The sequence below is a fragment of the Spermophilus citellus genome (genome assembly GCF_964194105.1).
Source record: "Spermophilus citellus genome assembly, chromosome: X".
Lineage (NCBI taxonomy): Eukaryota > Metazoa > Chordata > Mammalia > Rodentia > Sciuridae > Spermophilus > Spermophilus citellus.
This window is the reverse complement of record NC_138190.1, coordinates 146790937-146806860: the sequence shown is the minus strand read 5'-3', so window position 1 is coordinate 146806860 and position 15924 is coordinate 146790937. Positions and strand designations below refer to the sequence as shown.

General features: G+C 49.0%; 1 protein-coding gene across 9 annotated transcripts in view; it reads right to left on the bottom strand.

Moving 5' to 3' along the window:
- The window catches only part of ATP2B3 (ATPase plasma membrane Ca2+ transporting 3), a 69755-nt gene that overhangs the window by 20679 nt on the left and 33152 nt on the right, over nucleotides 1-15924 (bottom strand). For all 9 annotated transcript variants that reach the window (XR_014020088.1, XM_081277868.1, XM_081277869.1 and 6 more), the window contains 9 exons: nucleotides 15402-15643; nucleotides 10361-10595; nucleotides 6813-6992; nucleotides 6602-6689; nucleotides 6036-6142; nucleotides 4650-4841; nucleotides 2405-2618; nucleotides 1905-2116; nucleotides 439-546 (listed from right to left, as the gene is read on the bottom strand). Coding sequence is in view for 8 of the 9 variants with exons in the window: in XM_081277868.1 (XP_081133994.1) it covers nucleotides 439-546; nucleotides 1905-2116; nucleotides 2405-2618; nucleotides 4650-4841; nucleotides 6036-6142; nucleotides 6602-6689; nucleotides 6813-6992; nucleotides 10361-10595; nucleotides 15402-15643 (1578 nt within the window). In the remaining variant the exon portion in view is untranslated. The remainder of the gene's footprint in view (nucleotides 1-438; nucleotides 547-1904; nucleotides 2117-2404; nucleotides 2619-4649; nucleotides 4842-6035; nucleotides 6143-6601; nucleotides 6690-6812; nucleotides 6993-10360; nucleotides 10596-15401; nucleotides 15644-15924) is intronic.

The following is a 15924-nucleotide window of genomic DNA, read 5'->3' as shown; positions in this document are numbered from 1 at the left end:
TGTGTGTGTGTGTGTGTGTGTGTGTGTGTGTGTTTCTGGGGATGGAACCCGGTGCTTTATGCATGCTACGAAAGCACTCTACCACCAAGCTATGCCCTAGCTCCCAAGCTTAAGGGGAAATTTTTGGTTACTATCACAGAAAATGGAACAATGGGTTGTTTCCTGGGCCTTGGGACATCCCAGCCATGATCCTTTGCTGCTGATGCCATCACTTTGAGGCCTTGCCTCTTAGTCATGGTATGTCACAGGCCTGAGCCTACTGTGCTGAGCTCCCCACATGAACATGTCATGCAAGTACTTTCCCAGACACAAGCTCTGAGGCTCTGGAGCAGGTAATTGGGTCGGTGGGACCCTAGGCCAGCCTGGACTGCTGGCATCACTGGTGCCATCAGCAGAGCCAAATGGAAGAGTGAGAAAGCTGACTAGGAAGACACTCACCTGTCCCCAGACAAGCTCCCCAACACCAACAAACAGGCACCAGAGCCACTGCTCTGTGGACAGAGGGGAGCAGCTGAAGGGCTTCCCGCCAAACTGGACGATGACAATCTGCAGAAGAGGGACGGGAAGGGGTGGGTCCAACAGCAGTGGACCACTGGTACATATCCCAGCTGCCCTTCATCTACCCCAGCCCTTGACCTGTCCTGCCTACCAGGATGGCCTTTCTTGAGAGCCAGGCCATCCTGGTCAGAGTCAGAGGACTGTTGACTCCTGCAGGCAGACCAGCTACACCCTGGGAGAGGGCCTTACTTTCCTTTGCTGGGGCTCTTTCCCTACCTTTTTGCCTCAACAAATGTGTGAAGGTGAATTCACAGACTGGCTGACTACAGGGCCAAGGTTTACATGATGGGCCAGAATGTAGCTTTACATACCACCCCCACATCCTCTCTGGGGGCTATGTACCCACTGACTCCAGCTTCTGGATGAGGCTCAGCTCTGCTGAGCACATTTCCAGCTTTCATGAACTGATGCTTTAATACCTAGTCCACATGCACATGCCAGACGCCCTTGGGCTGGGTAACCCATAACATGAAGGTTACTTTGATTTGGCTTCCTGTCTCCCTCTCCCTCTCCACCTCAGAAAGCTTCTATTCCCAGGGGCAAGCTCTTCAAGAAGTACAAACCAACCAATTCAGAGCCCATTCCTGAACTCCCTCCCAGGGCAGTGTCTGACAACCCAGACAGCCCCCATGCCCCAGAGTAGGCTAAAATGATTCACACCAGCCAGTCCTAAGCCTGTGGATCTTGTTTTGCCCATTCTGTCTTGGGGAAGCCACAATAAAGGTCTTTGTCCATGGCTCTCTCTCCCTTTGCCTTCTGACTGACACTTCTGAGTGGCCTCTGTGGTGTGGCCTCTGTAGTGTGGTATGCCTTCTGCTTGGGATCTGTGAGCACTGAATAATTATGAATAAAAGATAATCATCTTTTGATGGCAACCATCTTCCAATTTGTGAGCCTTACTAAAGCTCAAGTTTTCCTTGAAGACAGTGTATTTTAGAACATTCAGCCCCTGCTGGGGACCTGAGATGTCCAACTTGTCCATTGCACTGTGGCAGGTAAAATTCAGTACATCAACTTTGGGCACAGCTGGCATCTCCAAAAGAACCTTCTGGAGTTCCAGTAGCCTCACACCAAGGAATTAGATGCCAGAAATAGGAATGGCAGACTGGAAGGGAGTCAGGGAAGGCTACTTCTGCCATAGGTGAGAAAAGTCAGTTCTGATTCAGGTCCACTAAACCCCTCTCTGGCACAGTAAGGTCATGGGTAAGAGGAAAACCAAGATGGTCCAGACTGGTTTTTTGAGTGGAGGCAGGAAAGCCAGGACCAGGGGAGTCCTAGGGCCTTGAAGCCCTCTATCCCCACCCCTCAAAAGCAGCACAGAATAAATGTGGAACTGCCCTTCCTACCTGAATTCCAAAGGTACCCAGGACAATGGTGCAGAAGATGGGGTTGCTGAAGATGCCGTCAAAGACATTCCTTTCGCCATGGATCTTGCGGGCATTGATCTCATTGAAGAGCTGCATCATGACGAAGGTGTTAAAGATGATGGTGTAGTGCTCTGAGGGCGGGGAGTGCAGAGGTGCATTCCTCCCACTGTCGATGTCAAAGAAGAGCTCCCCTGGAGGGAGGAGAGAGGCAGGGCTGAGGATGTGGCTCTGTGTGTGGGTGCTCCCTGCATCAGTCACCTCTGGTCTTTACCACCTCAACCCTGGGGATGTCCAGTGCTACAATGAGGGCTGGCAGGGAGGTGAGGGCCAAGGGTGTGCAGCAGGCCTGCTCTACCCTGTGCTGGGCTGGGGATCCAGATGATATGTGCCAGACAGCACCCAAGCATGAGGGGAAGCCACAGTGTCGTGAATGCCTTGCACACACCAGCTGCAATGTGTGCGCTCTGGGGCCAACCTACCGACAAAGAGCAGGGTGAAGATGATGGTGAGCTGATAGACCGCATGGCCTAGGATATTCTTCATCATGGTGCGAGAGATGAGGGGCTTGTCCCGGCCATAAGGCTTCCGCAGCAGCAGTGACTCTGTGGGAGGCTCCGTTGCCAGGGCCAGAGAAGCAAATGTGTCCATGATCAAGTTCACCCACAACATCTGCACAGCTTTGAGAGGAGAGTCCTGTGGAGAAGGGATGGAAACCCTTCTGTAAGCAGGCTGCCCAGTTCCCCAACTGTGGACAGCCTGGGGTGAAAAAACCTGTAGCTCCTGGGAAGGAACTCAGCTTGGGGTCAATGCTATCAGAATTTAATTCCCATAAACACATAATGTCTGCAGCCCTAGGTGTCCTTTATGTTAGCAGGGGTTTACTGCTAGGCTTCTAGTTTCTGCCCATCTCCTTCTCTTGCCTGCTGGCAATTGATCTTGAAGGTGTGAAAGGTCCAGTCAGTTATCCCAGGCTAAAAAAATAGTCCAGTGAAAGGGGGCTAGCTTTGGGGCCACAGAAGGATGGACACTCTTTCATTCTCCTATTCCCAAGGTACAGGAAGAGGCCAGAACTCTGATCTGACTTGCCTTGTCATCCCCTAAGTTGTTCTTTAAAAATTGGCTTCAAGGCATCATATGGTTTCACATGATCATATGATCACAAGGTTTCATATGATTTAATTCATTTGACATTTCCAGAACTGACATCTTCACAGAGAGAGCACATTAGAGGAGCTGTAGGTTGGGGAAGGGAGTGGAGTGTCTGCTAATGGGTATGGGGTTTCCTTTTGGGGTGATCAGACTATTCTGGGAGTACATAGTGATGATAGTTTTACAACGTTGTGAATATAATAAAAACCACTGAATTGAACACTTTAAAATTATTATTATGGGGAAGTTTGTGTCATGTGATTTGAAAAAAGAAATCTTTGAAAGGACCAACTTGATCAGCAAATAATTTAACTACCTGTTGACAATAAGCTTTGACATTGCTAATAGTGAACAAATCAATTCCCTACTGTCACCGATAGGGAAAACAGGACAGTGAGAAAGGGGAGGAGATTCCACCAAGGGAGAAACTTGGAGTTCCCCAGAAGAATGGTACAAATATGTCCACACAGAAACTTGCACATGCATATTCCTAGTAGTACCAGTTATGATATCCAAAACGTAGAAACCACCCTGTGGGAGACCAACCTTACACGTGACTGAGTCACACTCCCCAGCTGGGTGCTGAGGCGCTCAGTCACAGAAACGTGGCAGAGCTTCCCCCACCCTTCTTGGGTGTGAGGGTCGGTGTCTCGTGCATGGGTGTGTCTTGCTACAGCCCCATGGGTGAAGCTATGCTCACCTGTTCCTTTGTAATATAACCCCTTGCCCTGTTTAGGATAGAATCTTCCATGGAAGTGCCTTGTGTGTGTCTCCTCCTCTTACTGTGCCCTTGGGTGTGGCCTACCCAGGTGTCAGTCAATCTGCTGAGAGTGGCCATCATGAAGATAGACTCAGCCCCTGAAACCTGACCCCTTGCCTCATTTGAATAGCTTCTCCTCAATAAAAGGGGTCAGCACGTGCTCTCGCTCTCTCTCTTTCTGCGGACCCTTAAGGTCAGAGGAGCCGTCACAGCAACCCCAAAGAAAAAGGTATTTGTCTCTTGTGTGGTTATTTTGTGCAGCCCATTTAGCTCAATTCAACTGGAGTGACCCCTGAGCCTGTTAGTTATGAGAACAGAAACCCGGCACCACCCAATAGTCCACTGGCTGATGAATGAGCAACACAATGTGGCATATGTACGCAGATGGTATTATGAAATACTATTCAGGTATAAAAAGGAATGAAGTATTGACTATAACATGGGTGAATCTTGAAAAAATTGTGCTCAGTGAGATGTTAAAAACAAAGGATAGTATTAGGTAGCACTGATCTGGTGATTTCCAGGGGCGTGATAGGGAGTGACTGTATTGGGTATAGGGTTTCCTTTGGGACTGATGAACATACTATGGAACCAGATACAAGTGATGGTTGCATAACATGGTAATTATACTAGAAAATCTACTGAACTGTGTACCTAAAATGGTGAATTTGGGGGTATGTGAATTTGATTTCAATTAAAAAGAATCTGCAACAAATAAAAAAAAAAAATACTTGCTTTCCACCTGGCCTTTAAGCCTGAGCTTTTCAGCCTGAGCCTCTGCCCTCAGAAACCTTCCACAGGATTGTGCTGCCCACCTGAGTGATGCAGGCGCCTGTGAAGGCCACAATCACAGCCACCACGTTGACTGTCAGCTGGAACTGCAAGAACTTGGAGATGCTGTCATAGACGTTACGGCCCCACATGACTGCCTTGACAATGCTGGTGAAGTTGTCATCGGTCAGGATGATGTCAGAGGCCTCCTTGGCCACGTCAGTTCCTGCAATCCCCTGGAGGATGGCACACAAACACAGAATCCATGAGTGTCCAAATCAGAGTGCTCATGGAGTCCATCCCTCAGCCCCCTTTGACCACCGAGCCCCTGTGGGCTGGTTTTCTGTCTTGCACTTCCAAATGATGTTCGCCCAGCTAGGAACAGCACTCATTTTAATCCATTATGATCTGTGCTATAAACATACTCTGAGAGTCATTGCCTGTCACAGTACAGGGAGTTTGCTCCTAAACTCAGAGGATGCTGATGACAGGGTCACTCACCAGCTTTCTGTTTGCTTTAGTGCTCTATAGAAACTGATTATCTAAGTAGGCCCTGGGGGTCCTGGATGGAACAGTGGGTCCTTGCTTCTCCAGTACAGAATGCAGATGTGGCTATACCTGTGCAAAACTGCCCAGCCCTCACTTGTTCCACCTCAGGCCTGGCCCTGTGAGACCTGCTGTCAGGAGGCTCAGTTTGGTCTTCCCTCCAGGTCTGGGGGCCCGGAGTGGGTGGACTGGGCCCCTGGTGGGCTACATTGAATGTGGGCTGAGTTGAGGGTGCTCCTTTCTGCTAGAGTAGGGATAGGGCTTGCCAGGCTTCTGCCCTCAGGGCCAAGCCCAGAGCCCTGTGGGTAGTACCTGCAGGCTCCTTGCTCAGTGGGCCTGGAGTTTGAAGGGAAGAACCAGCTCTATGTAAGCAACAGGAAAGCAGCACAGAGGGAGACCCCACTAGGGACTCTTAATCACAAGTATAGAAAATAATTCAATTCTACTAGAAAGTCATAGAAATGAGAAGGTAACTTTTAGGCATTTGTCAATCAAATCCTCCCCACTCCCTACATGCATCCATATTTGCAATTTAGAAAGTGTATGATTTAGAAATATGGTCCAGGAGTCCACTTAAAGTGGACTAGGAGTGGGCAATGGCAGGCAGGGCCCATCACTGATGAGCCCCTGCTGCCTACTCCCCTTCTCAGTGATGCCCCACTTCACTGCAAATGTCATCATGTCAAATGTCTTTAAACAAACCAAGGAAACTGAGACCCAGGGGAGGCAGAGCTCATATAGGCCCAAGTGCTAGGACGTGAGAGAACTTTCTATCCTACTGTAACCTGCCCTAACACAGTGTTTCACTCTCAGTGCACAGTTACTGTCTGCGAGACTCAAGGTCTCATCTGTTGAGGTGACTGGCCTGGCCCTGGGAGACTTACCATGGCAAAGCCCACATCTGCCTTCTTGAGGGCTGGCCCATCGTTGGTGCCATCTCCAGTCACTGCCACCACCTGCCGCTGCTCACCAGTAGTGCTGTCGATGATCCCTGGAACACAGAATGGGGCAGGGCAGGGCCAGTGCCATCTGTAGATATGGAGACACCATGTCCCCCTGGAGCCCTGCCAAGGCGTCTGTGGGGCAGGCTGTCCTTGTGCTCCTGGGCACCTGTGGGTCAAGTCCCTCTCTTCCCACCCTGGCCCATCAGGCAGTGGTGAGGGGGGTGTCATTTGGTAGAAGAGAGGGAGCTGGTGCTGTGTGATTTGGGTTAATGTCTCCCTCCTGTGGATCTCAATTTCTTGATCTGCTCCAGTAAGGAGACCGCCTCTGTGGGCTCCTCCTGCTTGGGTATTTTCTATACACAAGTTTCTAGAAGCAGGATCCTGGCTTCATAAGCAGGCCCTGGAGACCCACATGGGAACATGGCTTGAGGTGTTCATGAGCAGATGATAGGACATGCCTGGGCACCCATGCTGCCCACAGGAAGGGGCTGAGTGAGCTCGTTTACCTTTGACTAGAGTGTGCTTGTCGGTGGGAGACGACCTGGCGAGCACCCTCAGCTTGGGCCACACCTTGTCCAGCCGCTCTTGTTCTATCTGGGGGAAGCACATGATACTACACAGGTAAGGTGGGTGGAGGGCTAGTGGAGGGACTGAAAAGGGCAGGGAAGGAAGGTCATAGAAGCAGTCAAAACTGGGACTAAGGTGGCAGGGAGCTACCTCGCCTTTCTCGTTGCGGATTCTCCTGTTGAACTCCTTCCCTTCCAAGCACAGGAAGTCCTCTCCTGGTTGGATGATGCCACACTTGGCTGCAATGGCCCGGGCCGTGTTGATGTTGTCTCCAGTCACCATGCGAACTGTGATGCCTGCACGCTGGCATTTGCGGATAGCTTCAGGGACCTGCAAGAGATAAGAAGAGAAAGCAAAGCCAGTAAGGCAAAACTTATTTTGTGTCTGGGCTGTGCTGGGTCAAACATCCAGAGCTAGTAGTTAAGCCAAACCTGTGTACCCAGGCAAGGTGTCTGTGGAGGGTGGGCTCAGAGAAGGCATAGAGAACAGCCCATGGTAGGCGGGTGCCTCCCTCAATCCTCAGCCTACCTACGCCAGGGACCAGCAATGACTCAGATCCAGGCCCTGGTGGTGTGAGCAGGGCTGGGAGAAGCCATTGGAATCTTTCATGCTGTGCAGCAACACCATCATATTCATGTCTGGAAGGGGTACCTGGGTGGCCATAAGATTTACCCAGCTGTTAACCTCATTTTCCAGCTGGTAAACTGAGCTCCAGGGCTGCTGAGCAGAACCAGTCCAGGTCACCAGGCAGCAGGCAGGGCAGGGACATCGACTCTAAAGAAAAATAAGAAAGGGGCCTCCCAACCCTGGCTACTTGACTGGCTTTCCTGTGGCTAGCAGTGCCTGCTACAGGCCCATCCTTCTGGGACCCTGACTCAGGGTGAGGACTCAGTGGTCAGCTTACTCTGAAGCAGCCAGAACTGCAAGTAAGCTCTGGGCTCCTCTCTTACTGTCTGGGCATTAATCTTTTTCTTAGAGATATGGGCCTTACATCATCTATTTGCTGGGGGAAATGGAACATTGCTTGGTTATGAAGCATGGATTTCATTTCCAAATATCATATTCAATTCTGGAACAAGGCAAGGAGAAAGAGAACCCCCCTAGCATTGAGTGCAAAACGAGGGTTGAGAAGTGGGAAGCCAGGAGACGAGCCAGGAGGTCATGGCATCATTCCAGTGAGAGGAAGATGGAAAGGACATTTCCCAAACCAATGAAGTACTGGCTCTTCAGGCCCTGAGGCTGCAGTGGGGAAGGAAGCAGACAAGATAGGGTCCGACAGATGCACTGGCAGGGAGGGGTGACAGAAAGGAAAAACCATCCAGAGCATTGATGGGATAAACATGGATTCCCTGGGACAAACACAGAGTCCAAGGAGGAAAGATGTAAGGGTGTGCAGGTGGCCCAGATGTGGCCCAATCCTCTGGTGTAGGGATCCTAGAGTAAGAGTCAGGCTGTGGGGGACTGGGGCAGAGCTGCCTGGGAACAGCCAGAGAGAGTGGGGGCAAGAATAGAGGGGCCCCCATTTCAGGCTGTGACAGAGAAACCTGATGATCCCTGAAGGAAATGGCCTTAAAAGTGACCAGGAAGGTTGAGCATCCCCTTGTGATGTGTCCCCTTGATACTTTCTGTTCTTTGAGGACCTTGGTGTGCTATAGATAAGACCACATGTTACCAGGAAATAACTTCCCTCCCAGCAAGGCAATGAGGCAGCTCCTGTCCCTGGAGCATCTGGAAGGCATTCCTCTGCTGCCACCAAGTGGCTGGGACAAACCTGAAAGCTGGGAGCTGCAGACAGAGGCTGGGCTGCCAGATCCTTCACGCAGTCTTGGGACTCTGAGCGTCCCAACCAGGAGGCAGGAAGGCCCCTCTTTATAAGGTGACCCCCTTCTCATAGGACAGTTTTCCCTTGTCATCTGTTCAGTGGCACTCCCTCCTTCCTCCTCAAGGGTGGGCAGCACAGTGGAAGAGCTGTCAGGCTCTGCTCAGTCATTAAGGTGGCACACACCAAGCTTCCTGCAGGCACAGCCCACAGCAGGGTTACCCAAGGCCCATGCACCTTCCCTCCTGCTATTGGCACCAGGGATTCACAGGGCCCTCTGTGCTCTCTTCCTGGTTACTACCTGGCTAGCCCATTTCCCTGAGAATCTTCATGGCCTTCCCACATGACCTTGTCACTGTGACCTGCCTCCTGGACTATCTAAAGCTACTCTCAAGCCAAAAAGGAGCCATTTCTGATTCCTTGGGCCCCTCTGCCAATGCCCAGCCTGGGGTGGCCTCTCCCTAACCTGCCAGGGCACCTTTATTGTATCCTCACCACAACTTGCCTCTGTTTGACATTTTCTGAGATGAAAACTTACATAAAAATATTTTGCAGCAGGCCTAGGAGCTCACCTTAATGCCAGTTCACACTGGGTTCTTCTTGGAATGCAGGGCTGCTCTATTGATAATGATCCATGGCCACTGGGCATTTTCTTCTGAATTGAGTTTTTTTGGTCCATGGTCCAAAGCATGAAGCTTCTCCTCTCCTGTCACCCCACACCCCACTGCAGCTCCTACAAATATGTTTTCAGGTTTCTCACATGAGATGGCAGCAATAGAGAGGGTCTGTGAAGACAGAAGGCCCTCCCAGACTCTGCCTCTCTCCAGGATCTCCCATTTTTTAAAAAAATTTTTAGTTGTAGATAGACACAATACCTTTATTTTATTTTATTTAATTATTTTATGTGGTGCTGAGGATTGAACCCAGGGCCTCACCCATGTAGGCAAGCGCTCTACCACTGAGCCACAATCCTGGCAGGATCTCCCATTTTTAAAGAATAAAAAGCAGCCATCCCATGGAACCTGCTCAGCTCAAGGTCTTTAATGACTTCCCAATGTCAAGGCCATGACTGGGCAAACTCACCCTCTTTTCCTCTGTGCCTGCTTCAGACACATGGCTCTTGAAGTTTCTATTCCCTGTCTGGCCTCTGTTGCAGTGCACACTGTGCCGGTGATGTCACCCATACAATGATGCTCCTGGAATTTCTGTCTAGTCAGGACCTTTGCTGTGAGCTCTCTATTCCTATAGCCACTGACCTACTTGACATTTTCATGAGGATATCCTGAATATCACTTGGATCCAACTAAAAACCCTTGACTAAGAATGGTCCACCCTGTCCCTCAAACCTGCATCAGTCAGGCTTCCCAGTTCAGTCATCCCTGGCTCCCCCTCTCCCTCACCATCCCCTTGAGCCTATTGGTTTTGCAGGGGGCTGGGGGTGAGGTTTGAAGATCTCACTGCTGCACTCACTTACCCAGTAGGAGGTGAAGCCTGACTATGCCCCAGGGCCAAGCAGGAGGAGGCTTCCTGTGGGCAGCCCAGAACCTCTGTGTGGGTCAAGGGCAAGAGCCTCCAGGAAGGAGATCAAGTGTACTGAGGAGGGAGTGATCTGGGGTGCAATGGCCATGACCCTAGGAGGATCCCAAGTCTCTGCCATTGGCCACCTTATCTAGTGTTTCTGCATTTCAGCAGGTGGCTGGTTTGCTCTACCTGTAACTATGCAGCAAGAGGTGTAACAGCTGGGAAGGTGAGGAGAAAGTGGCTCTTGCCATGCATGCTTGTGTTTGAAGTACACCGTGGAGGTTAAGTGTGGGAAAAGGCTGGCCCTCCACCTATCGGACACCTCGGGTCCAGGAAGCAGTTACCAAGGGGTGGCTACCTCAGGCCGTACGGGATCCTCAATGCCCACGACAGCTATGCAGGTGAGGTCACCCACCACCTCATTCTCGTTGTCCCAGTCAGGCTCCTGGCCTGCAGAGAAGTCTCGGTAGGCGATGCAGATGGTACGGAGGCCGTCGCAAGCCATTGGCTCAATGATCTTCTTCACCATGTCATCCCGGTCCCGAGGACGAAAATTTCGGAGTTCACCATTGCTGTTTAAGATGTTGGTGCACCTGGGGCAAGGGGAGGGGTGGTGGAGTGAGGCGGAGACAGGGAGAAAACAAGAGGAAGCAGCACTAGTCACAGTGGAATAGGGTGGGACTTTAGCCAGTGTCCAATGTCCTTATATAGATAGCACAGGACACAGAGACACACAGACAGGGGAGGAGGCCATGTGACAACAGAGGTAGAGACTGGAGTAATGCAGCTGCAAGCCAAGAAGCATGGAGGATTGTAGCCACCACCTGAATCTGGGAAAGGCAAGCAAGGATTCTCTTTTATACCTGTCAGAAGGAGCACAGCTCTGCCTATACCTTGACATTGGACTTCTGGCCTCCAGAACTGTTGTTTTAAGCCAGCAGGTTTGGGGTCATTTTTTCCAGCAGCCCCTGGACACACACACATTAGAATTGGCTGAGAGACCCCAGTTGGCAGGTGGGAACTCCTGGCTTATGGCAGTTCTCCCATGGACTCCACAGGACAAGGAGGAAGATCATCAGGAAAACCCAAATGCCACAGGCTATCAGTTGTAACCACGGAATGGGAAAAGCAGCAATCTCAGTCCAAGCTCTGATGGCCCCAGATGCTTCTCAGAACAGATATGACTGGGAGGATTCAGCTAAAGACAGGTGTGATAGAAAACGTGAATGGGCTTAGGAGGTAGGTACTACAGGGACACTGATGAAGCAGGAACTGGCTGTCAAGACAGAAGGAAATGATAACAAGAGCTGGCACAGACTGATGTCTTCCTAGGAACACGGATTCACTTATGTCATTCTCACAACACTCCCAGGAAATAAGTTATCAGGGGAAACTGTGGTGGCCATGGAGACTGGAGGTAATTTGCTCATGTTCACATGGCCAGCAAAGAGTAGAGTCAGGTTTGGACTTCAGGCTCTGCTATAGAATTTGGGTTTTCAGCCACAGTCGCCATCAAAAGAGAAGCACAGAAAGAGGTCTAGGCCCTGAAGTCCAGCCTCCACTACCAACCCATCAGGGCTTCAGGGAGGATGTGGTTTTTGCCCTGGGTTGCAGTGTCTGTGCCTGGACTATTTGGGGGCTCACCTGGTGATCAGGTCTGCTAAGAACAGTGGGCAGGCTGAGCCTGGGGGTGCAAGAAACCCTAGGCTTCCCACGGGGGAAGTATGGGAGGATCCAGGTGGGTGGGGCAGAAGGAATGGGGAAAAGAGAGAGGCCAAGGCCAAAGGAAAGTGTATAGACTGAGAAAGGGCAGGGGGAGCAAGGGTGCTTGGACGCAAGGCTGCATCCTCCCTCTTTCTGTTTTGTTAAGCAGCTTTATTCACATACCACACAATTCACCCATTTAAAGTGTACAATTCAATGATTTTTAGTGTATTCATAGATACGTACAAGCATCGCTACAGTCAACTTTCCAACATTTTCATCACTTCTAAAAGAAACCCAACAAAAATAACAGTAGCAAAAATAGATAAATTGAACTTTATCATAATCTTAAAACATCATGAGTCTAGGGATACTCTCAATAGTAAAAAGAACCAACACAATGGGAAGAAATATTTATAAATCCGATACCTGATAAGGATCTAATAACCCGAATATATAAAGAACTCTTAAAACTAAGTAATAAGAACACAAACAGACCAACTAAAAAATGGGCAAAGGGCTTCAATAGACATTTCTCTAAAGAAGTCTTAAACTGGTCACTAAACACTTGAACAAATTCTCAACAGCATTAGTCCTTAGGGAAATGCAGATCAAAACCACCATAAGATACCACCTCACATACACTAGGATGACCATAATAATAACAACAATAAAATGAGAGAATAACAAGTATTTGGAAGGATGAGGAGAAGTTAGAATTCTTCTACATAGCTACTTGGAACATCAAATTGTGGAGTCAATTTGGAAAAAAAAAAACATAGTTATAATATGACCCAGCATGGCACTCCTAGGTAGACATGATGGTTAATTTTAGTGACAACCTGACTGGATTGCAGGATGCCTAGAAAATTTGTGCCAAGAAGTGGGTCCTCGCTGCGATCACACCTGTCAATGTGGAAGAACATTGAGAATGGGTGGGAGGAGTTTGGAAAGTTTGAAGGAGCAGGCTAGGGAAAGGCCAGAATGCTATAAGCACAGCTTCGTGGGCAATTCTCCTGGGAGCTCAGAGGACCAGAATGCTAAGGGAATGCAGACAGTAAAGACTGTGCTCATAAAGTTTCATATGGAAACAAGGGCTCCACTGGAAATGGTACAGGGGACCATCCTTTTTTACATTATGACAAAGAATTTGGCTGCATTTTGTCTATGTCCTGAGACTCTGTGGGAGGCTGAGTTTCAAGGTGAAAAATTAGTTCATGTGAAGGAGGAAACAGCAAAGCATTCAGGATATGGCATGGGTATTTATTCCTGCATCCTTTTTAGCTAAATTTACTGTGAGAATCAGGAGAAAACAGGAATAGAGTGGATAGATTTGCAAAACTTGCTGTTTGGCCAAAAAAGAAGTTCATGTAAAGTTCCAGCCAAAGAGGGTACTGATGTGGTTGCTAGTGCAACTAAAATGAAGCCAAGTGGATAATAGGAAAGATGCCTAGAGGGAATTGCAGAAATGGAGTGGCATCTCATGCTTAGAAATGTAGAATTGTAAATTGGTTTCAAAGAATTTCCAGGACAGAGTCTTTGGAGAAGAAAACCCCAGGGTGCCATGCTCACCCAAAAGTGACTAGGGATTTATCTCCCTGGAATTTATTTCTCTGTATTTAGCCAGAGGCAGCTAGAATCATGGTTCAAGTGGGCCCAGATACAGCTCTCACTGGTGCCAGACCTTGGTGTCATCCAGGTGATGCTGGTTCTGAAGGCATGCAGGATGCAAGAGTTATGGAGTCATGGAGGCTTCCACCAAGATTTCAAAGGAAAGCCTGGGAGCCAGGCAGTGTGTGGCAGCATTGGCATCCTTGCAGGCAGTCTCTGCCAGAGCAATGATGGAGCCATGAGAATGAAGCTCATGTTGTAATGGAGACCCCATGAAGTTAGAGGATGCTAGGAATGCTCAGAGGAAATTGCAGACAGTATGTAAAGCTAGCTCAAGACAGTGGCCTTGTGGGAAGCAGCCAGCAAAGTTATTAGGATGGGATTGACCAAGCCCTTGGGAGCCACATACTAACGTGGTGTGCTTTGGACACCAGACCTGGAGATTTAGGATTTGCCTCCCGGGTTTTGGTCTTACTTTGGTCTAGACCCTCCATATTATTTTCCTATTTTCCCCATCTTGGAATGAGAATGCTTACGCTGTGTCATTGTATCTTGGAAGAATGTAACTTTCTTTTTTAATTGTACAGGGGCTCTTGGCTAAGATTTTGCCCTGAGTCTCAGAGGAGATTTTTTTGGACTTGGACTTTTAAGCAAAGTGGGAATAGTTAAGACTCTGGAGATTCATGGAGAAGAATTGAATGCATTTTGTATTGGGAGATGGACATGAGCCACTGGGGGTTAGGGACAGAATGTGTTCCAAAGGCCTATGTGTTAAAAGCTTGATCCCCAGCTTGGCACTCTTGGGAGGGGTGGGAATTTAGGAAGTAGGGCCTAGTGGGGGGGGGGTTAAGTCCTTGGGGCATGCCCTTTAAAGGGATTGTGGGACTGTGGTCTCTTCTTTCTCCTTCTCATCCCAGCCATGAAATAAGTGACTCTTTGCTCCATCACACATAACCTGTCATGATGTACTGTCTTGCCACAGCCCTAAAGGCAATGAGGCCAAGTGATCATGAACCAAAACCTCCAGATCTATAAGCCAAAACAACCCTTTTCTCTTTATAAACTGATTTAGCTTAAGGTTTTGTTATTGTAATGGAAAGCTGACTAAAATAGGATATATCTAAAAGAGTTGAAAATGTGAATTCAAGGGCTGTGATTGTGGCTCAGTGGTAGAGCGCTTGGTTAGCATGGGCGGGACCCGGGTTCGATTCTCAGTACTACATAAAAATAAAGGCATTGTGTTGTGTCCATCTACCAAAAAAAAAAAAAAAAAAAAAAGAAAAGATCCTCTCTCTCTCTCTCTCTCTCTCTCTCTGTCTTAAAAAAAATGTGAATTCAAACACAACCTTGTTCACAGCAGCATTATTCACAATAGCCAAAATGTAGAAAAAAATCCTAGTGTTTGGCAACAGATGAATGGGTAAACAAAATTGATCTTATACACACAATGAGATATTAGTCAACCATCAAAAATAAATGAAATTATGATACATGGATGAACCTTGAGGACATTATTCTCAGTGAAAGAAGCCAGACACAAAGGCCACAAAGTGCATGATTTCCTTTTTTTTCTTTGCAATACTGGGGACTGAACTCAGGAGTGCTCTACCACTGAGCCACATCTCCAGACCTTTTGATTTTTTTATTTTGAGACAGGTTCTCACCAAGTTGCCCAGGCTGGCCTAAACTTGCCATCCTTCTGCCTCAGTCTCCTGAATAGCTGGGATTATAGGGTGCACCACTGCACCTGGCTGCAGGATTCCATTTATATGAAATGTTCAAAATAGGCAGAGACAGAAATCAGATCAGTGATTTCCAGGACTGGTGGGGAGATGGACAGTAGCTATTTAGTGGGTCAGGGGCTCTTTATGGGGTGATGGAAATGTTTGTGAACTTGAGTAGTAACAGTTGCATGACATTGTAAATGTACTTAATGCCACTGAACTGTATACTTTAAACAGGTGAGAATGGTCAATTTTATATTAGGTCTATTTTGCTACAAAAATAAAACAAGAAATCTTGTATATACCCTTAAACTAGCCCCCAGCCACCCAGCCCCTGGCTCCTTCCTGTTGCCCACTCACTTTTTGAGCAGGATTTCCGAAGCCCCCTTGCTGAAGAGGCGGAAGCCGCCGTCAGGCATGCGGATGACCGTGCTCATGGACTTGCGGACTGAGTTGAAGGTGTACACTTTGTAAAGCTTATCTTCTGGAATCTGCTCCCGCACAGGCTGGAAGTCCCGCTTCAGGTCCAGGACAAAGCCCAGCAGAGCACACTCCGTCTTATTGCCCACTTGGCGTGGGAGAGCGCCTTCCTTCTCTGGAGGCTGCAGGGCGAGGAGAGCCAAGATGGCACCAAGGCCAAGAGCACCCTCCATGCTGCCCCCGGGGCCTGGCTCCTGCCCAGTTGTGGCTACCGTGTTTTAGGGTGTGTTGTCAGGGGAGCAGAGGACTGCTTCCCTGACTATGTGGACTAGATGGGCCATGCCCCAGCTGCAAAGTGACCCCTTGCAGGCAGGATTCTCATCATTCACCAGACTTAGAAGGGTCTTCTAGAAGCTGCAGGCCCCACCCAGTAGCCAGAGCACCCTGTCATGTCAGGGACTGA